This window comes from Loxodonta africana, chromosome 3 (assembly GCF_030014295.1).
Source record: "Loxodonta africana isolate mLoxAfr1 chromosome 3, mLoxAfr1.hap2, whole genome shotgun sequence".
Taxonomy (NCBI): domain Eukaryota; kingdom Metazoa; phylum Chordata; class Mammalia; order Proboscidea; family Elephantidae; genus Loxodonta; species Loxodonta africana.
The window spans coordinates 71,848,855-71,875,619 of record NC_087344.1 but is presented as its reverse complement, the minus strand read 5'-3'; the positions used below and the strand labels follow the sequence as shown (position 1 = coordinate 71,875,619).

The following is a 26,765-nucleotide window of genomic DNA, read 5'->3' as shown; positions in this document are numbered from 1 at the left end:
TTCCTTTAGAAATAATACTTGACATGAAAGTTGGGCTCCCAGACCAGCCTGTTCCATGATATACATGAAGGTGAGTATCAGCTCATTCACTTATGCAATAAACTGTTATTTAGCACTGCCAGGTGCTGTATACATGTACAAGTAGGACATAGCCCTTGCTTTCAGTTAAAGTCTAGTAGGAGTGACAGACAGCAAACAGACCATTATAATACTGGCTGGTAAGTGCTATGGTCAAGGTGTGCTAGATGCATTGGGAGCCCAGAAGAGGGGTACTTCACTTGAACTGGGGAGTCAGGGAACCTTCTGAAAGGAGCTGATACCTGAACTGAGTCCTGAAAGCTGAGTAGGAGACCCCAAGGCAGAGAGGTGAGGGAACCTTTCTTGTTGGAGGGACAGACCTGCAAAAGGTACAGAGACAAGAGAAAGCTGATTGGTTGAAGTGAAGATCGCAAGGGGATTGGTGAACAGAGGTCAGAGTCCAATCTGGTGGCTAGTGTGGCAAATACATTGGAAAGGGTTAAGAAGAAAGGCAGTGGGAAAAACTCAGTTTCCTTATCTTCATGTAAAATAAGGCTTCCCATGAGAAAATGCGTGTAGATTTAAAATATGGGATGCCAGAAATATATTACTCCTTTTCTCTGCAATAGGAGAGGAGATAATCCCTGCCCTTTTTTCCTCTACTTTCTGGGCTAAGAGCAATGGGAATGAGAACAGTCTTAGATCGAAGCTACTGGTGGAGACTTGAGCTGGGACAGAGACTTTTCACTTAAGAGAGGGGATGAAGGGTACTGGGAAAAGACAGGTGGAGGGAGAGGAGCTTGAACAGGGATCCTGGGATAAGGAGTGTGATGGTTGAATCATGTAGTAAAGGGCAAGGAGAATGGGTGCTCCAGTGTGTTGGAGCATGAAAAACTTTGAGGGTTCTAGCTTTCTGCAGGTATGAACCAAGGCACCTTTTGCCTCACTAGTATATTAAAAAAAAAAACGTATATTAGGTACCAAGTAATCTCCCTACCTGTACCATTTCTTTTATTCAACTGGCACCAATGATGACCTCCCTATTTCTTTTCCCTTTCCACTGCCACCACCTGTTGCTTCCAACCTTATTACCTTAGTGGACCACTATACAATAGGAGATAGGTTTACAGCTTGTCTCCCTACACTTGTCTGTAATGTAAACATAACAACTCTTTGGAGTTGAGTTTTTGCTGCTAATAATATTAGGGACTCAGAATAAAAAGGTTCCCTTCCAGCTCTTTTTCTGCTGAGTCCCTCTAGGGAAAGAAAAACTACATGTACCGGTAGATGCTTATCACAAAGCTACTAAAGTATGATTCAAGTGGATTTTAGCTAAACTCAGAGTATCCTGGACATTGTATCGTGGAAAAGGAGGAGGCCCCACGAAAATACCCAGAGTCCCTCAACCCCAAAGAGGTTTTTTTCCTTTGCCTTTCCTTTCTTTTTCTAACTGCCAACTCTCACAGCAGATCCTACTACAGTATGATGTGTTAGGCAGAGTGAGTATGGAATGGTGCCAGGCAGCAGCTGGCTGAGGGAGAAAGAAGAAAATTCTAAGCAATAGTATTGGGGAAAGGTCCTGTAGTCACTGGACTGCCGATCTTACCTCTCTGAGTATATATATTCCCACCTGTGTACAAGCTGGGTTCGTGGTTTCAGTAACTACCAGCGAGTAGGATCTTCTTTTCTGGTTGTACTTGTGTAACAGTTTCTCTCATTAAGAGAAATTTTCCCAGTCTTGGTGCTGAGTTGTATTTTTTCTGTTTCCTTTTTTTTGAAGTACCTATATTTAGTAAGATTGCTAATAAATAGTGAAGTGTTCAAAGTAGGAAATAAAAAAAGAGGAACCTGAGACCCATGAAAAATTAAGCCCTTGAATAGTTGAAAATTATGGTGTTTGTTCCTACCAGTTTAATATATTTTTTAGAATTGAATACACATATTTAGAGACTGCCATTGTAAATTTCTGTTTAAAAAGTCTATGATTTTTGAAACATGTCAAGGAAGAACAATTGCAGTAGTCCTTATGGGTTACAGTTGTGTGAATTTGACATAAGGCATTAATAGCAAAGGGATTTTTGTTTTCTGTCCGTGTGTGTGTGTGTGTTTTCCCTGCAACTTTCTTGAGCTAAAAAACTTAGCTTATAATTCTTAATTGGAATCTTAAAGGAAAGTGTTTAAGCATCACAAATTGACAAACTCATTGGTGTTTATTTGGGTTTAGAACTGGAAGCCTTGAAACAGCGTTTCTGGAAGCATGCTCGTCCAACAGTCAAACCTCGGGCCAGTCATACAGTGAATGTGAATGTCATCGTGAAAGACGTGGGCATGGATGGAAAGGAAGAGCTGAAGGCAGATGTGGTGCCTGTGACTCTGGCAGCTGAGAAGCTGGATGGAGCAAGCCACACCAAGCCAGGTATTCGAGTCCACAGTTTTTTGCGTTTTGCTTTGTACTTTGACAGGTCTTTTTGGCTACTGAAAACCTTAAGGTAAAAAGTTACAAAACCTTTTTCTTTGAAACTTTGGAAATTGGATTGTAATACGTCTTGCATGATTCACGTGTAACGCTGCCTCGAGGTGTAGGGTGGGCAAGATGGCTTTATTTATTAAAATAACATTTGTGTTACTATAAAAAGCAATATATATCCATTACAGAAAATACATAGAAAGAATAAAAAACATCCACAGCCCTCTACCAGAGACAACTGCTATTATCATTTTCTCATATCTGTTCTTTTAAACTCTCTTCTTTGCTTATATGTTTGTGTATATTTTTTTTAAACTAAAATACGGTCATACCATGTACACTGCTTTGTAACCTGCTTTTTCTAATACAATGTATTAGGGACAGGTCTGTTGTCCCCTGTCTCCCTAACACCAAAAATATGAGTAATATATTACATAGAAAAAAATTAAAACACTGGAAAAGAGGGTATAAAATGAGAAATTAGTCTTCCCAAAAGTAACTGTTAATAATTTCTTGTGTGTTCTTCTAAGGCAATTTACATGCATATACCTGTGTGTATGTGTGTGTGTTAGTGCGTGACACTGACCACATCCTCTCTGACAGGTACTGCACTAGGTGCCTTAAGTACAATACCTCACTGAACCCTCACAACCCTCTGAGGTAGATAGTATTAGTTTCCTTAATTTGTATATGCAGAAACTGATAGAGCCTTTCAGCAACTTGCTTGTGTATACATAGCTAGTGAGTGGTAGAACCAGAACACAGAACTCCAGAGATCAGACACTTAAAAACCTCACTGTATTGCTTTTGACTTTTTTCAATATCTGTGTAATGTTCCATTGTGTGGCTATGGAATGACTTATTTAATCACGCTCCTATTGATGGACATCTTGTTTGTTCCAGTTTTTGGCTGTTTCATACAGCGTTGCATCCTAGTTCCTATATACTGGTATACCTGGATAGAAAATTCCTTGCGTGCAATCATTGAATCAAATTTTGATATGTATCATGAAATTGTCCTTCAAAAAGTTGTACCAATATTATAGTCTAAATCCCAGTTTGTAAATGTTCTTGTTTCCTCTTGTCAGTAATGTACATTATTAAATCTTCTAATTTTGGCCAAACTAATATATGGAAGATGGTATCTCATTATTTTGATTTGTATTTCTTTAATTAGAAGTGAGGTTAAGCATTTTTTTCCTTTATTTATTAATATGTATTTATTTTTCTGTGAACTACTAGTTCATATCTTTGTCCCTTTTACTCTTGAGTTGTTTCTCTTTCTTTAATGTAGATAAAATTTATCAATGTTTTCCTTCATGGCTTCTGAGCCAGAGACTTTTGAAGACTCTACTCCATTATTTCTGCCCTTTGTTACAATAATTTTATAATCTTTGAGTAGTATATTATCCCAGGATGTAGGACATTAATTATAGGAGTTCTCTTTTAAACTTCAATTAATAATAATCCCCATTTGTTGAAATAATAAAAGCCAAGAGTAGTAAAGTCTCTAATTTTTAGGGGTGGATGTGACCGGAATCCTCTGGAGTTGCCCAAAATGCATATTTACGTTATTGTAGGATGTAGTCTGAATTACGTCTAACGCATTTCTACATATTCTTGTCCAGGTGAAAAGCTTCAAGTGCTGAAAGCTAAACTGCAAGAAGCAATGAAACTCCGAAGACTTGAGGAGCGTCAAAAGCGCCAAGCGTTATTTAAATTAGATAATGAAGATGGATTTGAGGAAGAGGAGGAGGAGGAGGAAGAAGAAGAAATGACAGATGAATCTGAGGAAGATGGAGAAGAGAGGGTGGAGGAAGAAGAAGAATTAGAGGAAGAGGAGAAGGAAGTGGAAGAGGAGGAAGAAGGCAATCAGGAGGTCTCTGGCAATTGTGTAACTTAGTTACCTTTTTAATATCTGCTCCCAAGTATGATGAATAGGGAAAAAGAAAGTCAGATTTGAATAAAAGTAAACATATTCAATTGTATAAAAGATTTAACGGGTGGAGATGATGTGCCTAAATCTTAGCACAATCAGTTCTGTTAGCACTATCAAACACCTAAAGTTCCTGGAGCCATAGCCTTGACTTCTACCTGTTAGTTTACATATTTTAATATAATGCTAATATTGGAATGGCTTTGTATTGATAGGGACTTTTAGCTTTGTCTATTTATATTTCTCTCCTCAGAATAAAAAGCAGTCTTAAATTTGACCAGGTTTAGGTTTGGAAAAAATTCTTCGGCAGAGACCTTCCTGAGTTAATTTCATTCTACATTTATGAGAATATTTGTTGAAGAGTCTCTTGCTCTTGTTCCATAGTACTGTTCTCCACCTAGGGAAGATAGGTGATAGGATTGGTAGGTACGAGAAAAAAAGAAAAGCTTTCTTGTTTGGATACTGGGGTCACTTGAATGGGGTAGTTAATATTTAACCCTGGGTAGAGGAAGAAGAAAGCAATGTCTGAGCTGGGCAACACATTACAGTCTGGTTGGTTTGAGGTCAGTAATCCTACTGCAATCTCAGGCTAATCATTTAATCTCTTATTGCTTCAATAAAATGATAATCCTGTCTTCCTTTATAATCTTGTAGCACTATCGGGAGGGTAAAAGGTAAAATAAGTATAAGAGAGCTCTAGAAGTGATATGGAAAATTATGTTGATGATAATGGTCAGAAACTTCCTTCATGCTTAGCTTTTCAGATTTAAGATGTGACCTGTGATCAAACATATATTTCAGGTTAACATTGTGTTTACTTTAAAAGTTTTTGACTTGAAAATTATTTTGTTTTTGGTGGCGTAATTGGTAAAGATTGCAGAATTCCTCCTTAATAGTGAAGAAACAGAAACGAAAGATGAGAAAGAAATGGATAAAGAAAACAATGATGGCAGTAGTGAAAGTGGCAAGTCAGTTGGCATTCTCTCTGTGCCCAAGCCTCTCTCATCAGATTCTACCTTACTTCTGTTTAAGGACAACTCTTCTAAGATGGGGTAAGTGAATTTTCTCTAAGGAAGTGTAAGATTCCCTTGAACTGGCTAGAAGCAGGAGCAGATACTCAAATACTTTACTTTCTTATTTTGTAGTTACTTTGCTTCTGAAGAAAAGTCAGAAACAGATGAAAACTCAAGCAAAAGACCCAGCAAACTGGGTGAGTAGTGACTCTTATGTAGAACTTGAGTATTTTCTGGTTCTCCAGCTTTGATACTTGAGGACTCTGAGTTTCCATTTTTTGAATCCTGGTGATGTTCCAGTCTTATCCGAGGCAATGATTGGAATTTAAGAATTAGAGAAAATTTCTTGGACCATTTTTCAAAAACTTACATGAAGTTTCTTTATAGTTGATCACGGGCACATAGTAGGTCCTTCGTGAGTGTGTGCTGATTGAGCAAACCATGAAATATTTCAGTCACTTGTAGATCAAAGGAAGATAAGTGATTGACTGGGTAGTGGAGAAGGTAATCAATGGCATTAGGCAGATTAGAGAAAGAAGGGAACTTTCAGGCGTCATTTAGCTCAGAGTGATAAACCCTGACTGTATAATGCTATCTTAGTACTATAATTTATCTTTAATGTTTTAGAACATATAAGTTAAGGGGTTTTTGCCTGTGAGTTTTACCTGACAGTTTCATTGTCAACTCTTTTTTCCTAGACAAATCCACCTCATTTTTGGAATCACTAACTTGAAAATTATTTCTCTCTCTTTAGATGAAGATGATTCATGCTCATTGCTGACAAAAGAGAGTAGCCACAATAGCAGCTTTGAGTTTATTTGTTCCACGATTCCATCCTATCAGCCTTGCAACAGACAAGTAGGCCGTGGTGCCAGTTTCTTCCCTACAGCAGGAGGATTCAGATCTCCTTCCCCTGGGCTATTTCGAGCCAGTTTGGTCAGCTCAGCTTCTAAGGTAAGATGGTAATGGTTTTCTGATCTCCTCCTCATTTTGCTTCCCACATTGCTATATAAAGTGTGTCCAAGCCAACCAACTCCCACCACAGTGGCACAGAGCTTATATATGTTCAGTCTAAAAAAATCCACCCGCTTTGTGTACTAAAAACGAGCTTCATCCAGTGCTCTTATTTTCTTGGAGGTATTTGTCTTTATGCTGCTCTTGGCTATGCATTGTCCTCCTCAACTGCAGTTGCCTGAGAGTAGATTAAATATTGCAAATAGCAACTTTTGTTGTTGTCATGACAATGAATGACATTTGTAAAATGTTTTGTTTTTGTTTGGTTTTGTTTTGGTGCCAGAGTTCAGGGAAGCTGTCTGAGCCTTCACTTCCCATAGAGGATTCCCAGGATCTGTATAACGCCTCCCCAGAGCCTAAGACACTTTTCCTAGGAGCAGGAGACTTCCAGTTCTGTTTAGAAGATGATACTCAGAGCCAACTGTTGGATGCAGATGGGTAGGTAGTTTTATGTTTCTGTGGGTGGGAACGGTGCTGGGTACTGCTTAATTTTGGTTAAAAATAAAATGAGCTTCTGCCACTCCATCTGTGCTTTCTCTTCTGAGAAAGAGAAGGTGTACAGACGATTAGTAATACATTCTACAAATTTGAACAGTCTCCAGAAAATAAAATGTAAATAGCACTTGCTGGCATCCTGATCTTTCGATCTCTGCCTTATTTGAAATGCATAGATCTTGTATTGTAAATGCATTAAATTTCCCTGTATCCATCCTACTATGTTACGATTGTTGGTATGGCCAAGAGTTATCAGACCTGTGGCACACTGTATGACATAACACCGAGTCCTACTCCAGCATCCTCTGAAGCCAGAAATGATCCTTTACCTGTTACATAGCAGTTATCCTTTTACTAACTCACCCCTTCCTGCCCCCAACATGTTAGATTATCACAAGCCTAAAGTTTGAATCTTTAATTTTCTAGTTTGGGATTCAGCTTCTGATTTTGGTGTTGTAAATGAGTTCAGAGTTCTCCCCGACTACTCTGCTTGCCTGGAGAAGTTCTCACACTATTCATGGTGCTTTCGTAGGTTCTTAAATGTTAGGAACCACAGGAATCAGTACCAAGCTTTGAAACCTCGACTGCCATTGGCCAGTATGGATGAGAATGCTATGGACGCTAACATGGATGAGCTGTTGGATTTGTGTACCGGAAAGTTCACATCCCAGGTGGAGAAACCTCTACCTAGTAAGAATGACAAAAAAGAGAACATGGAGGAGCTTCTGAATCTTTGTTCAGGAAAATTCACTTCTCAGGGTAAATATCTAAGAGAACACCAGGCTTACCACAGCTAAATACCTTAAGTCAGTGTCCTGAGAAGAAGCCCTTTACCCTCAGGTGAAAAACTCTCAGAAAACAGATGGGATCTGCATGTAGGTGGAATTCACTGCCTAGCTCCCTGACAGAACTCTCCCTTTCTTAGGGTAATAAAGTGTCAACTTAAGACTGCTTTAGCTTTGGCCATGTGATTTGTCATTTATGGATAATATATCTATAAAGGAAACCCTGATGGCGTAGTTGTTAGGTGCTACAGCTGCTAACCAAAGGGTCAGCAGTTCAAATCTGCCAGCCGCTCCTTGGAAACTCTATCGGGTGATTCTACTCTGTCCTAGAGGGTCGCTATGAGTCGGAATCGACTCGACAGCACTGGTTTTTTTTGGTTTATATCTAGAAAGCTTAGCATAGTACCTGGTGCAGAGTAAATTTCATATAAATGCTAACTTATTTTCTCTACCTGTGCTCCATGCCCACACCTGCTAGAATGCAAACGCTATGAGGGCTGGCATCTTTGTTTTGCTCACTACTCTTTTCATGGTGCCTGGCACATAATACTAAGTAAGAATTTGTTAAGTGAATGGATGGTGGGCTCTTTCTGGCAAGCTTACTTTAGAACTGTATTGAGCTGGCACACCTTTAGATGGCTGGAAAAGAGGTGAAAGCTGTCATTCCTTGGTGACAGATCTTTCCTTGTGCTGTAGAATCCTCCACTCTGGCTCCATCAGAGTTAAATAAGCAGGAGAAGGAGAGCAGCACAGGTGATCCAATGGAAGAAGCACTTGCTCTTTGCTCAGGCTCCTTCCCAACTGACAGGTGAGTCTTAGGGATTGATGGGACCTTGGGAGGATCCAATCTTCTAATAAAATTCTGGGATCAGGTTCTCTGGGCTTACCGATAATCGGTCATCTTAGGGGCTTCATACCCTGTCTGAGAGTCTTGCAGGAGGTTTGAGCCACATATTTGCATAGTAAGGAAATTATAAAACTTTCATTTCGTTGGTGAAGAACAGAGTGAAAAAAGGCAAGATACCATGTTGTAGTTTCTTGAAGAGATTATTGGTACTAACAAAATATTTTAAATTCTAAATGCAGAACAAAATTCTAACTCACAAAAAAAGACCAGACGTACTGGCCTGACAAAGACTGGAGATACCCTGAGAGTATGGCCCTCGGACACCCTTTTAGCTCAGTAATGAAGTCATTCCGGAGGTTCACCCTTCAGCCAAAGAATTGACAGGCCCATAAAACAAAACAAGAGTAAAGGGGCACACCAGCCCAGGGGTAAGGACTTGAAGGCAGAAGGAGACATGAAAGCTGTAATAAGGAACCCAAGGTTGAGAAGGGAGAGTGTTGACATGTCGTGTGGGGTAGGTAACCAATGTCATAAAACAAAATACGTACTAATTGTTTAATGAACAACTGGCTTGTTCTGTAAACCTTCATCTAAAGTATAATAATAAAAAAATAATTTTTTTTTTTTAATTCTCAACTCAGCTGGCTGCTTATGGTTTGCTTTTAACAACTTATTGATTTTTTGGTTTGTATTATAGGGAAGAAGAAGGTGAAGAGGAGGAATTTGGAGACTTTCAACTTGTCCCAGATGATAATGAGTTTGATAGTGACGAGGTGAGTATGAAAGGAACAAAGTAATCATAACTGAACTCCGTGTATTGCTGCCCTCAGCTTTTTTTCTTGTCTAAGTTCTTGAAAATTCTAGGTTTGGCATCTTATCAGAAACAATTTGCTAGAATAAGGCTTTTGGACAGAAGTTTATAAATCCTGTTTCAGCTGAGGACAGATTTTATTATGCTTAACTTTGCATGTAATGCTGATTTTACAGGACGAACACAGTGACCACAGTGACTCTGGTAATGAAGATCTGGCACTGGAAGACCATGAAGATGATGATGAAGAAGAGCTCCTAAAGCAGTCAGAGAAGTTGAAAAGGCAAATGTAAGTGTGGTATACATTTTATTCAGTTGCTAGAAAGTTCTCCTAATAGTTAATTTTTACGTAAATTGGCTGGGCCTACTTCTGCTTTTTGTGGTTAACACAGGTTAAACAAAACCCTTCTTCCACATGATATCCCTTGAATATTTGAAGATGATGGTCATGTCCATCTTCACTACCGTCTTCATGAAGTGGCTTCTACACTAAACATCTGTAATTCCTTTGGCTGTTTTGGACATGACATTGCTTCCAGACCGCTTATGTCCTGGATGTTCTCTTTATTCTCATGTGTGGTCTGACTACTGCCAAGTGTGGTGGTACAGCTGTAGCCCTTGTTCTGGATGCATGCTACCTTATTATGAAACTGAAGATTGTAGGAGCTGGGTCACACTCTAGATCCCAAGGGTCTACTAACCAAAAAAAACCCCAACCCATTGCCGTCCAGTCAATTGCGACTCATAGCAACCCTATAGGGCAAAGTAGAACTGCCCCATAGGGTTTCCAAGGAGCGTCTGGTGGATTCAAACTGCCGACCGTTTGGTCAGCAGCCGAGCTGTTAACCGCTGTACCACCAGAACTCCAAAAGGTCTACTCCAAACCGAACTGAACCCATTGCCGTCGAGTCGAGTAAATTCCGACTCATAGCGACCCTATAGGACAGAGTAGAACTGTCCTGTAGGGTTTCCAAGGAGCACCTGGTAGATTTGAACCTTTTGGTTAGCAGCCATAGCTGTTAACCACTATGCACCAGGGTAAATTCCTGGGTCTTTTTGCATATGAATTGCTGTCATTCCAGGTCTCTCTTGTCCTGGTCTTGAGCAAATGCCCCTTTATATTTTTAGTGTTTTGTTGTTGCTCTTATCATGAAAGTACAGTATTTATTTTAGCAAATTAAAAAGAAGAAAGAAAGATATAAATAAAAAAATCATCCAACTCCATTGTCAAGAATATATCTGTGAAAGTGTTGATGGTGATCATTTCCTCTTAATTTTTTTTGTGCGTATACGTCTGCCTGCACTGAGATCATAATGTATATACAGTTTTTTATGTACAATTTTGCGTCTTGCTTTTTCCCACTTAACATATTCATAAGCGTTTTTCCGTGCTCTAAAAACCTTTATAAAGACAATTTTAATTGGAATTCACTGTTACATTGTGTGTGAATGGCTTTTGTAAGCTATATTTAGGACATTATATTGATCCCTATTAGATCTATATTGCTGTTTTAGCCCATTGTTCCATTCTATTAAGATCAGTTTTTGGTTCTAATTTGTCACCTGTCAAATTAACTTTCATACAGCTTTGGGTCATTCATAGATTTTTCTAAGGCAGTAGTTCTTAAATCTTATTTAACTGCAGAGCTCTTTGTTCAAATGAAATCTTATGAAGAATGATAGCTATAAGTCGAACTGCTCAGAGTGGGGGTGGGTGAAAAGATTAGGAACCTTAATAGCTAGTAGTCCCTGAGGGAATTCCGCAGAGACCCTAGAATTTAGACAAGCTCAGCTAAAAAAATAATTAATAACAAGTTTTTTAAAAATAAAAATCAGGCTTCAAAAAGCTACCAGACTCCTGCCTTTCATGACTGTAGATAATAGGACTTTGAATGCAGGGTGACAATTGCCAAATCTGTTCTCAATGGGAGCTAAAGTCGGAAAAAGTAACTAGGAGTGGTTTTGATTACCAAGAACTCTGAGCCTCAGTCATGCCTCTGACTTGGGGGTCAAGATTTGTTGGCCAGTGATGCAGAAAAATGAACAAATCTGTCTTGGAGGAAGTACAGCCAGAGTGCTTCTTAGAAGCAAGGATGGCAAGACTTTCTTGCTTACTTTGGACATGTCATCAGGAAAGACCAATTGCTAGAAAAGGACATCATGTGTGATAAAATAGAAGCTAAGGAAAACCCTCTATGAGATGGACTGACACAGTGGCTTCAGCAGTGGGCTCAAACATATCAATAATTGTAAGGATGGCACAGGACTGGCCATGTTTTGTTCTGTTATACATAAGGTTGCCGTGAGTTATAGCCAACTCAGCAGCAATGCAACAACGAAGAATAGTCAGTCTGTCACCTTTTTGTTCTATACTATCTGTAGTCTGTCTCCTAAAGCTGACGTGCTTAAATGCAAGACAAAATTGTTTGAACATTCCAGCAGATACGTCCTAATTGTATAGAGGGGGTTTTAAGAGGTTCTTCCTTTAGAGTCACTGAACCTAGGTTGAATCCTGGCCTTGGTACCTTCTAGCTGTGTGACCTTGGGCACGTTATTTAATCTCTCTGAACCTCAGTTTCATCAATGGTAAAATGAAGAGAATAGTAGTACCCAAAAACCCCAGTTATTGTCCAGTTGACTTCAACTCACGGTGGCCCCATGTGTGTCAGAGTAGGCCTGAGCTCCCCATGGGGTTCTCAGCGGCTGATTTTTCAGAAGCGTATCACCCGGACTTTCTTCCACGGTATGTCTGGATGGTCTCAGACCTCTAACTTTCTGGCCAGCAGCCAAGTGCACCAACTGTTGGCACCATCCAGGGACTCCATAGTGGTTTCCACTCCTGAAATAATGCCCATAAAGCACAGTTCTTGGCACATAGTATGCATTAAATGATATTCTTTTTAGTATTATTAAAATGTATTATTATGAATTTAAGCTTATTGTTGCTACTAGAGTTGGTTCTGTATTTTTATTGTTTTCATATTCTGTGGGTATATATATTCATTGTTGCCTTTTCTAATCTTCAAAATTGCTTTCTAGGAGATTGAAGAAATATTTGGAAGACGAGGCAGAGGTATCAGGGAGTGACGTGGGAAGTGAAGACGAGTATGATGGGGATGATATTGATGAATATGAAGAGGATGTAATTGATGAAGCACTTCCTTCTGATGAGGAACTGCAGAATCAAATCAAGAAAATACACATGTCAGTATCCCAGCAAGTCCTTCTGAGGAGTGGTCTGCATCTTAAGGCAGGCCCTATAACCAGCCAGGGTAGTTGGTTTTGAACACCTTATTTTTCCTGTTGTAGGAAAACCATGTTGGATGATGATAAGCGACAGCTGCGTTTGTACCAAGAGAGGTACCTAGCTGATGGGGATCTGCACAGTGATGGTCCTGGGCGAATGAGGAAATTCCGATGGAAAAACATAGGTATCTTTGATTGTTGGTTTAGAAGCAGATGGTTATAATGTACATGTGTACTTGTTTGTTGAGTCTAAGGTGGCAACTGGAAATCAAAACTATAGCAGGCAGTGGCAGAGGGCCTGGAAGTAAAGTAAACTACTTTAGGGGAAAGGGCCCAGTTGAGGAAAGGACCCAGTTGCCTAGTCTATCACGATAATTTCACAATCTTAGGCAGCGTATTGCTGTCCCTTTTAATCTTTGAAGTTTTCTTATGTGCTTTGAGATGAGGTTACAATGAGCCATTCTCATCATGTTTGTTTGCAAGGTTGCAAACAAAGGTTGCAACTTTAGTGGATTGGAAAAGTATATGTCACTATATGAGAAATAATAAGGGTTCGTTTTGTGCCTGTCCAGGCACCCTCTCCAGCGGGGATTACACAGTGCTGATAGCCTTAACTCTCTGCTTTAGATGATGCTTCCCAGATGGACTTATTCCACAGAGACTCTGATGATGATCACGTTGAAGAACAGTTTGATGAGACAGAAGCCAGATGGAGAAAGGAGCGAATTGAACGAGAGCAGTGGCTTCGGGACCAGGTAGGAAGTCTACAAGAAAAGGCCTATTCAACACTTGAGACTATGTGGGCAACTGCTGTCTGGTGGCGAGATGAGAAGGCAGAGGGGACAGAAGCTGGTTGAATGGATTTGGGGAATACAGGATGGAGAGGAGGAATGTGCTGTCTCATTAGGAGGAGGGCAGCTGGGAGTGCATAGCTAGGTGTGTATAACTTTTTGTATGAGAGACTGACTTAATTTGTAAACTTTCACCTAAAGCACAATAAATTAAACAAAAAGAAAATGCCTATTCTGACCCTAGTCAGTTGAGGAAAGGACCCAGTTGCCTAGTCTGTCATGATAATTTCAAAATCTTCAGCAATATATTGCTGTTGTTTTTAATCCTTGAGGTTTTCTTATGTGCTTTGAGATAAGGTTACAATGAGTAGTTTTCTTCATGTTTGTTTGTCCAAAATATTTTTTCCCCTAAAGTAGCAAAAGGTTGCAAAAAAGAACAAATGATACCCCAGCTACCCTAGCTTCACAGCCCAGCCTATGCTGTTTGGGGGAGCTGTAGATTTTTTTTTTAATTCTGTATGGTTTTTATTTTCAGGCACAGCAGGGGAAAATTGCAGTGGAAGAAGAAGAAGAAATTGGAGAAGACAGTCAGTTTATGATGCTGGCCAAGAAAGTTACAGCCAGAGCACTTCAAAAGACTGGTGCGCTCCCAGTCCTCCTCAGGGTGTAGCCCCTGGATTGTTAGTGGTGGAGCGTTGGGGGTGACTCCAGCCTTCAGGGACTTTTGGAGCTTAGTCATAGGCCCTGTCTTAACACTGTCTTAAAGAGGCGCCACAGAGTAGGGGAGAGACAGTGTTCTTGGATCTTAGTATATTGGTCAGTAGAGATTGTACTTGTGAGTATACATACAGCTGGTTTCGCTTTATGTTCTAAGGCAACTCAGAGTGGTGAATTCTGGCCTAGGATTATATACCTGACTCCAGGGCTGAAGCTTTTAAACACTACTCCACTCTTACCAAAAAACCAAACCCATTGCCTTTGAGTTGATTCTGACTCATAGCAACCCCATAGGACATAGTAGAACTGCCCCATAGGCTTTCCAAGAAGTGCCTGGTAGATTCAAACTGCCAAGCTTTAGGTTAGCAGGCATAGCTCTTAACCACTATGCCACCAGGGTTTCCACTCTTACCACCCCTGTTTTCTTTTTTAATTTTTACTGTTAATAATTAGTTGATCAGTTCAACTTAGTTGTCTGTCTTCTTGGAGCCACTCATTATAGTTTGAGAGTCACCATTATAAAAAAAATCAGAGTTCTTATGGCTTTAGTTTATTGGTTAGAAGGCATCTTAGCTTGTTTAGATTTAAAAGTAATTATACCTGGATAGTGCCCGGCTACCATTACTGAACATTTTGATCAAAGATTCTGGAGAAGCATCTTGATCGAAACGGGCGAAATGCAGAACAGAATTTATATTCTCATGGACTCCAGACTTTTTAGAACCATGGAGGCTGAATGAACCCCTGAAACTATTGTCCTGAGATAATCTTTAAACCTTAAACCAAAAAATATCCCTTGAAGTCTTCTTAAAACCAAACAGTACTTTTGCATAACTAGTAAAGAATGTCTGCCTTAAGCTATCTATATGGGATCAAATTGACAACAGCAACTCGAAAAATTAGATAGGAAACTTAGGGGGCAGTGAGTTTATGTTAATGGAGGAGGAACAACTCAGAAAGAGGGTGAGAATGGTTGCACAACTCAAAGAATATAATCAGTGTCACTGAATTGTATATGTAGAAATTGTTGAATTGGAGTATGTTCTGTGTATATTTTCAACAAAAACAACAAAAATAAAATATTAAAAAATAATTTTTTAAAAAGTAATTATACCCAACTTTGCTCAGACAAACCTCTCTCTCTTTTCTCTCCAGCCAGTCGTACTGTGGTTGTTCAGGAATCAAAATCTTTACTCAGAAGCCCTTTTGAAGCCATCAAACCAGGAAGTACCCACCAGGTTGGCTGAAGATCTTGTTAGCCTGATGTCATGGTCTGCAGGTTATAAATGCTCAGGCCAGGCTAAGCGAATCTCTCTGCTATTAGGGGAGGAGGGTGAAACATAAGTAGATATCAGAGAAGGATAGGAATGTGTCCTTGCAATACATGGGAGGTACCAAGGATGGACTGGCTTTTCATTATTTAGCACTTGGGGGTTTGATACCAAATGACTCTTCTTTCCTCAGCTAAAGACAGGATCCTTGCTCAATCAGCCCAAAGCTGTGCTTCAGAAACTGGCTGCCCTCTCTGACCTCAACCCTACTGCTCCCCGAAACTCAAGAAACTTTGTCTTCCATACACTTTCTCCTGTCAAAGCTGAGGCAGCAAAGGAATCTTCTAAGCCTCAGGTAGGGAATTTGAGAATTGATTTGGTAGCTTCCCAAACCATAACTGATTTTTTAAATTAAAAAAAAAAAATTCTGGCTTAAAGGCATATGCTGCAGTGTTGAAATCCTGCATTCCCCAACAAGGTGCCAAGGAATTACTGCTCCCAGTAGGTAATCAACATTTAAACTTGCCTGGAAAGTTTATATTTCTCTCTTCTTTTTTTTTCTGTTGCTAATTGTTTGTGATTTAACTATGCGTTGCTTAAGAGCCAATTGAAGATAAGCACTTATATGGGGCTGTTGATCTTGAGCTGGCCTTGACTCCCTCTTTGCTTTCTAGGTGAGGAGACGGGGTCCATCTTTAATCACATCTCCTTCACCAAAGCGCCTCAAAGCAGATGATAGCCCTTCAGAATTGAAGCGAAGCATTTTCAGATACTTGGAAAGCTAACACCATCAAGGACTACTGCCAGCAGCTGTGTTGAGACTGCTTCGAGAAGCTCCTAGCACTGAAGGTTAGAAGTGATGCCCACACTGATGATCCCGCCTTCCGTTATAATCGATGCATTAAGCATTACCGACAGAAATTCCAGTTCCTTCCATGGCATGGCTCTGGGTCTCTCTCCTTTCCTGGTATCGTTTTTTGCATAATTCTGCAGTGTTTACAACATTGATTCATGGGATACTTGGGTGAAACCTCACTTCCTCCATTAAACACTTGACATTTTATCTTAGCAGCTTCCTGAGTTGATACCTCTTTGTGATAGGGTTGTTGAGAGAGGAAGAGGAAGAAAGAGTGTGGCATTATAAAAAACAGTGGAAGTATCAGAATGACTCCTTCACACCTCTTAAGATCAGCACCACCATGGCCAGGAATCAGTAAGAGAGAGACTTCTTAGAAGACCCAGGAAACGATCAGAGGGACTGTTAATAGTCTTGTCCCTTCCATTTTCTTGTATGCCTTTTCTGAAGAAAAACCTATAAAAAAGGCAGTCTCAAATTTCTAGCTAACCTTTGCTGCCTTTATAATAAGGACTTAAACTGGCATTAAGTCAGTAAGACTTTTGGAGTATGACGATGAAGATAAAGGCTTACACCCAGTCCACGTCCCTATCAAGATATTCCGTGGTGCAAAGATCTCTCCTGGGACTAAATTCTCAATTTGAAACACTGTTGCTCAGCGCCTCCCTTCTGGCTTGACAAGAAGAAATATAACCATTACTTAACGGTATTCCCCTGGCTTGAGTACATTGCCCTGGCCAGTCAAAGGGCATTTAAATATTTCATTTCTTAGAAGATCACCATGGAGTTTAATCAAAATATAGTTGAAGAGAGTTGCCATCGTTCCCCATTTTCCCTGAACTACGTACCATGAGGCTCTCAGAATTTTCGACAGATTGTTTTTCCCCTTCAGAACCGAGTACTGACAATGCTCTGGAAAACCATTCCATGTAAGGCTATGGCTTCAGTGTCAAGAGCTTGACTTGGGAAGCTGGATGAAATTGTGCCAGACTGGGAGATGGGGAACACCTGTTTAACTGATAAAATTAGGGTACAGCTTTTCTACAGTTTTTTTTTTATGATACTCAAGATGCTGACTTTGATAGAACTCCTATTTGTATATTTGTAATCTTGTAATGGGGAAGATGTATATAAAGATGTTTTAATGCTTATGTAGTTTTTAAATAAATGTCAATGCTTCGAAGGCAGGATTTGCTATCCAGCTTGAATGTTCATTCTTAGTCAGAACCTGTCTAATGTTGAGGAGTGTTTCCTTTTCAGGGTATGTCCCTCCCAGCGGAGCCCTCTGAGTCTAGAGTGAGAGGCACTGCAGCTGTCTCCTCACTGCCTTCTTAGACCTGAGAATTGACCAAATTAATTCACCCCAAATGGTTTGGGTTCAGTGCATGCAGGGCAAGGAGAGGAGCATTTACCTAAGTGGTAGCTATTGTTATATTCCTCGGATTGGTACTTTTTTTAGCTGACTTTGCCTGTTTTTCATTATAGCAGTGGGCTCAAGGTGAGAGTTATTGCCCCTCCCTTTGAGCTCTCTAAACAGTGCACAAGGCTAGGCAGCTCTTAACTGGGCAAACGAGAACTGGAGGGATAGATATTTTTCCCCTCTTGCTTCTCCCCATCCTTTTTTTTTTTTTTTTTTTGAAGAGATGAAGAAAAGGGTTAAAGTTGACCACTGAGAATAAGAAAATTAATGCCTAAGAAATCTGGGGAGCAAATAGTTTCTGTTCTAGGCTCCAAGGAGAAAGCACTTTCTCTGGAGAAAAAGTTGAGTCTTAAGCCGAGCTACTTTTCCTCATGTCAGTTTAGCTTCCATAAAGCAAGCTAAGCCTTGACCTTGACAGGATTAAATTGGAGAGTTGTGACCTTAGTCATATGCCCGGTACGCAAAAGCATTGAGCCGTTGGCATCAACTACATCTTAATGAGAGTGAAGCCCTGAGGCTTGTTGGTAAGGCTCCCACTAGGGCTCAGCTCCACTAGCTTAGAAATGACATACTTGGAGGAATGAGACCCCACAAGTTTGAGAGAGAGAGTGTGCTCAGTGTCATTCCTTTCACTTCCCTCTTGTTCCACCCACTGAGTGTTTACTTCATTTAAATGGGTCCCTAAACTCATCTCATTAAGTCAGTCCCCAGTTGCACAAGCCATTCTCGGGTCTCCATAAAGCAGCACTACTTTCACTGAAGCATTACAGAGGTACAAACAAGGTGCTCACAGCTCCCTGCAGGATTTCTCATCTCAACTGCTTCTTTACAGCCTTTGCCCCACTTTGAGAATTTCTAATGGTTTAGACTGGAAGACTTTACTGGGTGTTTCTGTTTTTTATCTCCTGGAATTATGTCTGATAACTCTTAGGATTTCCTGTCCTGGGATTTGTGCACCTGATTATAGGGGAGAGTCTTTCGGGAATATTGTCATGATACTATTTGATTATATCATCCTTGAGAAGTATTGTATCTTCTACCTCTGTGTCCTACTCACTGCCTGGCAAGCAGTCTGGAATGTAGTGGTTCCAGTAAATATTGAATGAATAACACCGTCTTTCTGAGCCTCTATTTTTATCTATAGAACAAGAATGGTAATTCATGTCTGTCTTAGAGTTGCTGTGAGGCTTAAATTGGAAAATGTATGTGAATGTATACATCAAATGCTTCCCTGCAAGCGTAAGAAAATGCCAGTATCACAACTGCATCGTGTTTTGTGGACCACTCCTCAAAGGCCCCTTGTCTCACAGGCATCTCAACTTCAACATCTCTGTCTTAGTCATCTAGTGCTACTGTAAGAGAAATACCACAAGTCAATGGTTTTAACACAGAGAAATTTATTCTCTCACAGTCTAGGAGGCTAGAAGTCTGAATTCAGGGCACCAGCACCAGCTCCAGGGGAAGGCTTTCTCTCTCTGTCAGCTCTGGGGGAAGGTCTTTGTTATCAATCTTCCCCTGGTTGAGGAGCTTCTCCGTGCAGGGACCCTGGGTCCAAAGGATGCACTATTCTCCTGGCTCCTGTTTCTTGGTGGTACGAGGTCTCCATGTCTCTGCTCATTTCTCTCTTTTATATCTCAAAACCTAATCTTGTAGATTGAGTCCTGCCTCATTAAGATAACTGCCGCTAGTCCCACCTCATCAACATTATAACGGATTTACAACACACAGGAAAATCACATCAGATGACAAAATGGTAGACAATCACAATACTGGGAATCATGGCCTAGCCAAGTTGACAGGCATTTTTGGGGAATACAGTTCAATCCATGACAATCTCTAAAACCTTGATCTTCCTTCCCTATAAACCTGCTTCTCCTCCTGTGTTTCCCATTTCAGTAACAGGTACCTCCACACATGTAGTCATTTAGGTTGTAAACCTGAAGGGCATTCTTGACACATTGTTCCTTACTCCCCAAATCAAACAACCTCCAAGTCCTGTTATTTCTGTTTCCAAAGTTCATCTTGAATCAGCTCACTTCTTTTCAGCTCCATATCCAACTCCCTGGTTCAAGATTCCATCATTTCTTTCCAGAAGACTGCAGTAACCTCCTAACTGATCTCCCCATTTCTACTCTTGCTTCCCTCCCAACCATTCTCTGCACAGGAGCCAAAGTGTGACCTTTGTAAAAACATAAATTGGAGCATGCCATTCCCCTACTTAAAACCTTCCAGTGTCTTCTATTACACTAAGAAGATAATCTGAACTGCTGGACTGCAAGGCCCTGCACACTGTCGCCCTGTCCCCTAACCCATCCTCCTTCCCCTTTCTCATGACACTCAGCCTCAGGGACTTCCAAAGCGTCCTTCCCTTTTCCTGAATGTCCTTCCCTCTACCCTCTCTCTTTGGCTAATGTATAATTCTCCAAATGTCAGCTTAAATCTAATTTCTTCAGGGACACCTTCCCTGACCACCCAGAAATCTGGAAGCAAATCGTTCATTAATTAGGATACCTCTGTTAGTTTTCTGTTCTTTTGGATCTTTTACTACAGTTTGTCATCTTAATGTTTGTTTTAGGTCTGCCTTACCCATTAGACTATAAACTCTGAAAGCAGAGACCATGTCTGTTTGTAAAAAAAAATGCTTTGAGTAGCACAATTCCTGGTACATAATAATTGTTCAATAAATATTAATTGAGCCTTGAATGCTAGGAGGCCTGGAAGAGCTAATGGTGAAAAGCTTGGAGCTGAACTGCTTACAAAGATCCTTTCTAGTGTGAGGTAGACTAGAGGTGGGAGTCCCTGAGGCCTTGATCTGTGACTTGTAAGTGGCATGACCTTGAGTTAAGTCATCCTCTCTGAATTCTTTTCCTCAACTGAAAAATGAGGCTAATGGGAAATGGCTTGGTTTAGCTCACAAGGTTACGGTTAGAATCAAAGGTACAAATTAATGTGAAAGGATTGTGCATACTTAAAAGGTTGTGCTAATGCTGGCTTGCCCATTATAATAATGCCTCATTATTCTCTGGCTGAATGGGAAGGAAAGGCCAAGGCTCAACAAAGCTCCACTGCCCACAAGCCTATCCCAACAGCCAGCAGGGGCTGACTATGTGCTGGGACTTGTGATAATGGTAGGAATGGAGGTCTGCTGTGTGCCTGGGCTTTCGTAGCGATCTGGGGAAATAGGCACGGCTTTGTGTTTGACTAACGTGGCTTCAGATTTTACCCCTTGAGACTCAGGTGTCAGCTTTTCCTGTCTTCAGTCATTGTATCATTTTGGTCTGTACTATCCACGCCCTTCCCATCCCCTCTTTCTTTCCTCTTTTCTCTCACCTTAAAGGTTTTTCATTTTCAGCTTATTGATTTAGTTCTTCCCTGTGGTGGGATCATAATGGGAAAAGGGGATTTGAAATAGCTATAAGCCTGAGGGAGATTGGAGGAAGCTAGGGGCTGGATGCCTGGGTTCTTTCCCTTCATTTTAGAGGGAACTATAGTCTGTGGTATTCTTAATGGCTGGTAGGTTAGAGGTAGGGGTGAAGAGGCGGCACCCAGCTCTAGCCTGGAGAATCAATGGGCCCAGTTTGAAGGGTAGAAGGTGCTGGGGCAGGGTTGGGAGTCTGAGTTATGGTTTAGGTTTTTCAGCCCCCATCTCTCTCTTTCTCAAAGGCTGAGAAAGAAAAAAGCTGACTACCCACCCTGCTCTTTGTCTTGTCTAATTTAACTTACGTTATTTATCAAAAAGACAGGTTATTTGGAAAGCCAGATGGACCCAGGCAAAAATCATCTGGATTTTCCAAATGTGAAAAATTAGGTTCTGGGGGCCAGGAGGGAAGGCATTTTTGTGTGTGTGTGCGTGTGTGTGTGTGTGTGTGTGTGTGTGTGTGTGTGTCTATTGTGGGGAGGGGGTGAAGAAGGTTGAGGGGGCTTTATGTTTCTATAGTCAGAACCAGAAATTGCTCCGTAACATACAACCCCCCCCCCCCGCCTTTTGCCTTCAAGTTCTTTATGACTGGAATCTAAATGAGAAAACTAAAATCTCACGTTGATGGCTGAGAGTGCTGAAAGTTTTAATTGGCCAAGGATGAAACATATCAGTGCCCTATAGAACAGCAGCTGACAGCTTTCTCTATCTCCAGCCCTCACCCCCTTCCACGGTGTGGGTGGGTTAGCAAGAGATGCAGGGTACAGAGAGGTTTCAGGAGCAGAAATCACCACCTCTTGTCCCTTCAGTTGTTATTGTCTCAGAACATTTGCTGCAGATATGGAAGTTAGACATTAGGGAAGGTCTTACTCTCCTACCTTTCTAATGATGAATGGCCAGAGAACACTGGGGATTAAGAGCTGTCTCCCGTAAAGATTACTGCCAAGACCCTATAATACATGAGGTTGCCATGAGTCGAAATTGACAGCAACAGGTTTGGTTTTTGGTTTATCCGTCAAATAGCTGAGGAAGGAGCTCTCCAAGTTTCCTCCTGGGTAACAGCAGCTCCTTTTGTAGCTACAATTAGGGGTTGTTAACGCCTGAGGTTCTGTGTCCTCCGGGCAGCAACATTATTAGGAAGGAATTGAAGCAGGAGGCTCTGGAGGCACAGCTCTTGGCTGCAATAGAGGAAATGTTCTGGCTGAAAACGGGGGGAGCCATCCCTTTTCACACACACATGCCCATACACCAAAGGGAGCCAAGACCCTTTCTGGCCTGAAGGGTCCTTGGCAGCAGCAATGGCATTTGTCCCATTGTGAGTGTCATTTTTTAAAGTGTCATTGGACTGTGAAAGCCACTTAATAACTTGAGCTCATTTGAATAATCTTTGTTAATACTAGCTCTACAGTTGTGAAGATTAAATAAAAACCATTTGTAAAGTGTCTGCCTCAAGGCCTGGCACATAGTAAGTCTCAGTGAGTGCTTGCTGAGTGAACGAATCCATGAATCCATGCATCAAGGCTCCTCTGACCATTTGGAGGGGTTGATGTGTAACAGGCCCAGGAACTGAGGTTTGTGGGTTCTTGCAATGAACTTGGAGTCTGGAGCCTGAGGCATGATCTAACCCTGCGATTCATTTAACACATGTTTAATGAAGGCGAGGAAAACCTTCAATGAGAGGGATTCACACAATGGCCATAACAATGAACTCAAGCATACCAAGGATATAGAGATGGTGTCAAACTAGGCAACATTTTATTCTGTTATACATGGATCACTGGGAGTCAGAGCCAAGCTAACAGCAACTAACAACATCATGGTATGTGGGGTGGACACTGATGTGCCACTCTGTCCCCTTTGGATGAAGGACTTGTTGGCTCAGGTGCTGGGAGTGCTACCTGCCTGTCAACAGCCTTCAGCCGTCAGCCCCTTCAGGGATTGCCTCAGCTGCAGAGAGCACCTTGCCCAAAGTCATGCTCCTTTCCAGCATGGCCCACATCCAAAGACTTCAGGAGTGTAATGGCCTGGCCATCTCAGTTCAGTATGGTACAAGTCTGAAAGGCCATTCTAGCTTCAGATAGTAGCTGAAGCTGCCGTTGACCTGTATCAAAGCTCCACTGCTTCTTCCTCTGCCCACCCCTGCTTCCTTTCCCTCCCTTCCACAGATGTTGATCCCAAAAACCCTCCTTAATAAAGATCCTGCACACAAAACTGTCTCTAGAGTCTGCTTCCTGGGGAATCCAACCTGGAGTGTGGTAGTTGTGGTGGCAAGGCTTTAGGACAGGGAAGGACCAAGTCTTACTACTCCCTTGCAGTTTGTTTCCAGCATCACAGGTTCTGATGCTGTACTTTATGGTCACCAGAGGGCAGCAGCAGCATAGCGACCTGCCTTCCAGACGCTCAGGAGTGGCTCAGGGCGTTTTCCCTGGCTCCCCTGTCCTCCCACCACCACTGTTAGACAAGATCACTTCCCTTAGTGTGTCCACTCTCCTGTCTAAGAGAAGAAAACTTCCTAGAATTCTCTAGGTCTTAGTTTTGTCAATCTTCCCCCCCGCCCTGCCCCGCCCCGACTTGCACCCTCAGCAATAAAGGCCAATCATTCTTCCTACTGCAACCACAACCCCCTCCTCAGCTGGGCAACCTCCTTGCCCAGCATCTCCCACTTCTCACGCTCACCACCCACAGTAGATTTGTTTTCTGTGTGACAAGGTAATTATGAGCTTGGGGCCAGGAGGCCCAGGGGCCAGTCGAATGGTCACTTCAGTCTGGCTCCTCTCAGTTCTGCTACAGTTATTGATTTTTAGTTTTATTGATTATGATGATTTTTCTGTAATCCAGCCCTGGTGACATGAGGTATGGAGGTGAGAGGGCAAGAGGAAATTTATTCTTGACACAATTTAGCTTCTTGAAACCAGCCACCCGGCACTATTTTTCATCAACTGTTTTTAGCATCTTTGCTTACTTGTCTTTGTTTTATTCCCTAATCCCCAAAGTTCACCCAAAGATTCTTTGGAAATTGGAGCCAGATGTGGCCAGAGAGAGGGTACTGGGGAGTGGGGCAGGGACAGCAAGAACAGTACCTTTTGTTAGCAGCCATTAGCTCACCCAACAAGGCTCTGTTACATTCCCATACCTGTCAGTTATTTCTGGGCTAAGCTCCCCAGCTTCCTGCTTCTTTCTCGGCCCTTCCCTCTTGGGAACGTGCTGAGACAAGCCCTGTTATGTGCTTTTTTTTTTTTTAATTTTGGTGAAAATATACACAACAAAACATGCCAGTTCAACAATTCTACATATATAATTCAGTGACATTCATTATATCCTTCAAGTTGTGCAACCATTCTTGCTGTCCTTTACCAAATATTCCACCACCATTAACAAATACTCAATTCCCCCTAAGCAAAAATTCCCCCTTTCCCTCTCCCTCCCACCCCTGGTCACAACTAATAATCTTTGGTTTCTATTTATTTGCTTACTTCATGTGAGATCATACGGTATTTCTCATTTTGCGATTGACTTATTTTGCCCAGTATAATGTTTTCAGGGTTCATCCATGTAGTGGCATGCATCAGGACTTCATGGTGGCACCATGGTTAAAGTGCTCAGCTGCCAACCAAAAGGTCGGGTTCAAACCCACCAGCCCCTCAGGGGAGAAAGATGTGGCAGTCTGCTTTTGTGAAGATTTACAGTCTTGGAAACCCTATGGGGCAGTTCTGCTGCATCCTATAGGGATGCTATGAGTCGGAATCCCCTCGATGGCACTGGGTTTGGTTTTTTGTTTTTTTTTTTTTGTTTAATATTCCATTGTATGTCTATGCCACATTTTGTTTATCCATTCATCTATTGATGGACATTTCAGTTGATTCCACATTGTGCTTTTATTAATTTTTTTTGGTCTGCATCAATTTCTCTGCCTGAGAAATGGGTATGAGAAAAACCTGACCAGGAAACATTTGGAGAGAATAAGACTGAGATTGTGTGCAGCTGATTCAAACAGCGATGCCTGCCTGACCTTCAGGCTACTAAAAAAAAAAAAAAAGGCTTCCCATAATGGACTTTAACTCTACTTCCTCACAGGGAAGAGGACCAGCTTTAGGCAATAAATTACAAGTGGGAGGGGGTGCTCTGAACCGTGGTGATTGCCATGGGAATCAGCTGAGGCAGAGGGCGATTTGTGGGGCCACGTTCCCCCAGCCCATCCTCTCTGGGTGTGCCAAGGGAATGAATAAATCATTGTTCAGGGGTGGGATGCAGCTGCCGGGCTCCTCCCCTCGGCACATGCTCCGACTCCAGCTCCTCCATTGAGGGCTGCTGGAGCAGAGCGGTTTATATACCCAGCTCCCCAAATCCTATTGAAGCCTTCCCGTTTGCACGAGCCACCGGCTCCAAGCCCATTCAGCCTGGCCCTTTGTGCTGGAGGTTAAGTGTTTACATGTGGGGGGCACCCAGAAAGGACCTGTCAGGTCCTGAAAAGCTGTGCTGATACCGTGCCCTCCTATTGATGAATGGGGTAGGTGGAAGAGAGGTGGGCGGCCAGAGGGAGGGCGGGGAAGAGAGCAGGAGGATTATAGAGCCCACAGAGGCAGCTGCTAGGAAGAGGGTGGAACAGACACCCCCTTCTCTCATTCCTCCTTCAGTTCAACTTCTCCACTCAGCCCACTCCCTCTGTTTTAGACTCTGGGGTATCCAACAGCTTCGGGACCTGGGATTTGTTGTTCTGGTCTCCAGGTGAAAGAAAGGACTTAAAAGGGCATTTGCCACTTGGATGCATTGGGCAGAAAGAGTTTACACTACCTCTCATTCTTCCAGCAGCTCCAGAACACCCCTTGGCTTCTTTTTCCCTCCAAAGAGTAGGATTGATCTCCTAGGTTCACGTGGTGCAGTGGATTTGAAACTGTGCCCCACTGAGCTTTAAAAGCTTCCTCAGAGCTCCCTCAGAAGCCATTTAGGGTAAAGGAGCTCAAGGGAGAGAGAGAAGATCTCCAAATGGGTGTATCACAAAGATTTTGTGTGGAAAAAAATAATCCCAGGGCTGAAAAAGAAAGGAAAAAAAAAAAAGCTTTAAAACGTCTAATTTGATGGAGAAGGGTAAGACAGTACACAATACTGGGGAAGTCAGCGCAACTTGATCAAGGCAAAGTCACAGAAGCTTCATAGACACATCCAAACTCCCTGAGGGACTGAGTTATTGAGCTGAGGTCATCAGCTTCCTAGGCCTTCCTTTCTTGAAATGAACCAATTCCGGGGAATGATTTTCCTTCTAATCTGCCTTAAGAGCTCTCTGGTGTGTCAGGAGCCCTCTAAGACCACCTGGTTATGGGAGCCCGAGTTACAATGTTCACAGCTATAAAGTAATAATCTTCAAGGTATGTGCACACAGTGTCTTGCTTTAGCCTCCCCACAACACAGTGATGATAACATTATTATTATCATGTTTATTTAACCCATAAAGGCTAAAATTACTTGCCTAAGTTCCCAGAGCCTTGTAGGAAGTTGGGCTGATGATATGGGATCAGGAAAAGAGAAAAAACCACGTAGCAATAATGTTGTTTGTACTCCAGGACTAGATGTGTATGCTTTGTTGTGGTGTGGAATTTTTGGGAGGCTTCCTCAGTTATCTCCTTACTGCCCACAGGATGAGTGAAGCCCAAGCTGCTTGGAAT

The 26,765-nt window shown here is 41.7% G+C and overlaps 1 protein-coding gene and 1 long non-coding RNA gene across 2 annotated transcripts in view; one reads left to right on the top strand and one right to left on the bottom strand.

The window, feature by feature from the left end:
* Positions 1-17,866, top strand: part of CLSPN (claspin) — a 36,152-nt gene extending 18,286 nt beyond the window's left edge. Inside the window, exons 9-25 of the mRNA XM_010595200.3 lie at positions 2,243-2,434; positions 4,114-4,364; positions 5,295-5,473; positions 5,567-5,631; positions 6,189-6,388; positions 6,732-6,886; positions 7,476-7,702; positions 8,425-8,536; positions 9,273-9,348; positions 9,563-9,675; positions 12,426-12,590; positions 12,696-12,817; positions 13,260-13,387; positions 13,959-14,064; positions 15,296-15,378; positions 15,605-15,766; positions 16,086-17,866. Coding sequence (XP_010593502.1) covers positions 2,243-2,434; positions 4,114-4,364; positions 5,295-5,473; positions 5,567-5,631; positions 6,189-6,388; positions 6,732-6,886; positions 7,476-7,702; positions 8,425-8,536; positions 9,273-9,348; positions 9,563-9,675; positions 12,426-12,590; positions 12,696-12,817; positions 13,260-13,387; positions 13,959-14,064; positions 15,296-15,378; positions 15,605-15,766; positions 16,086-16,196 — 2,447 coding nt within the window. The 3' untranslated portion in view covers positions 16,197-17,866. The remainder of the gene's footprint in view (positions 1-2,242; positions 2,435-4,113; positions 4,365-5,294; positions 5,474-5,566; positions 5,632-6,188; positions 6,389-6,731; positions 6,887-7,475; positions 7,703-8,424; positions 8,537-9,272; positions 9,349-9,562; positions 9,676-12,425; positions 12,591-12,695; positions 12,818-13,259; positions 13,388-13,958; positions 14,065-15,295; positions 15,379-15,604; positions 15,767-16,085) is intronic.
* LOC104846354 (uncharacterized) overlaps positions 12,457-26,765 on the bottom strand; it is a 117,153-nt gene continuing 102,844 nt past the window's right edge. Inside the window, exons 5-6 of the long non-coding RNA XR_010321363.1 lie at positions 25,897-26,134; positions 12,457-12,561 (exon numbers count right to left, since the gene is read on the bottom strand). This is a non-coding gene — a long non-coding RNA (uncharacterized LOC104846354). The remainder of the gene's footprint in view (positions 12,562-25,896; positions 26,135-26,765) is intronic.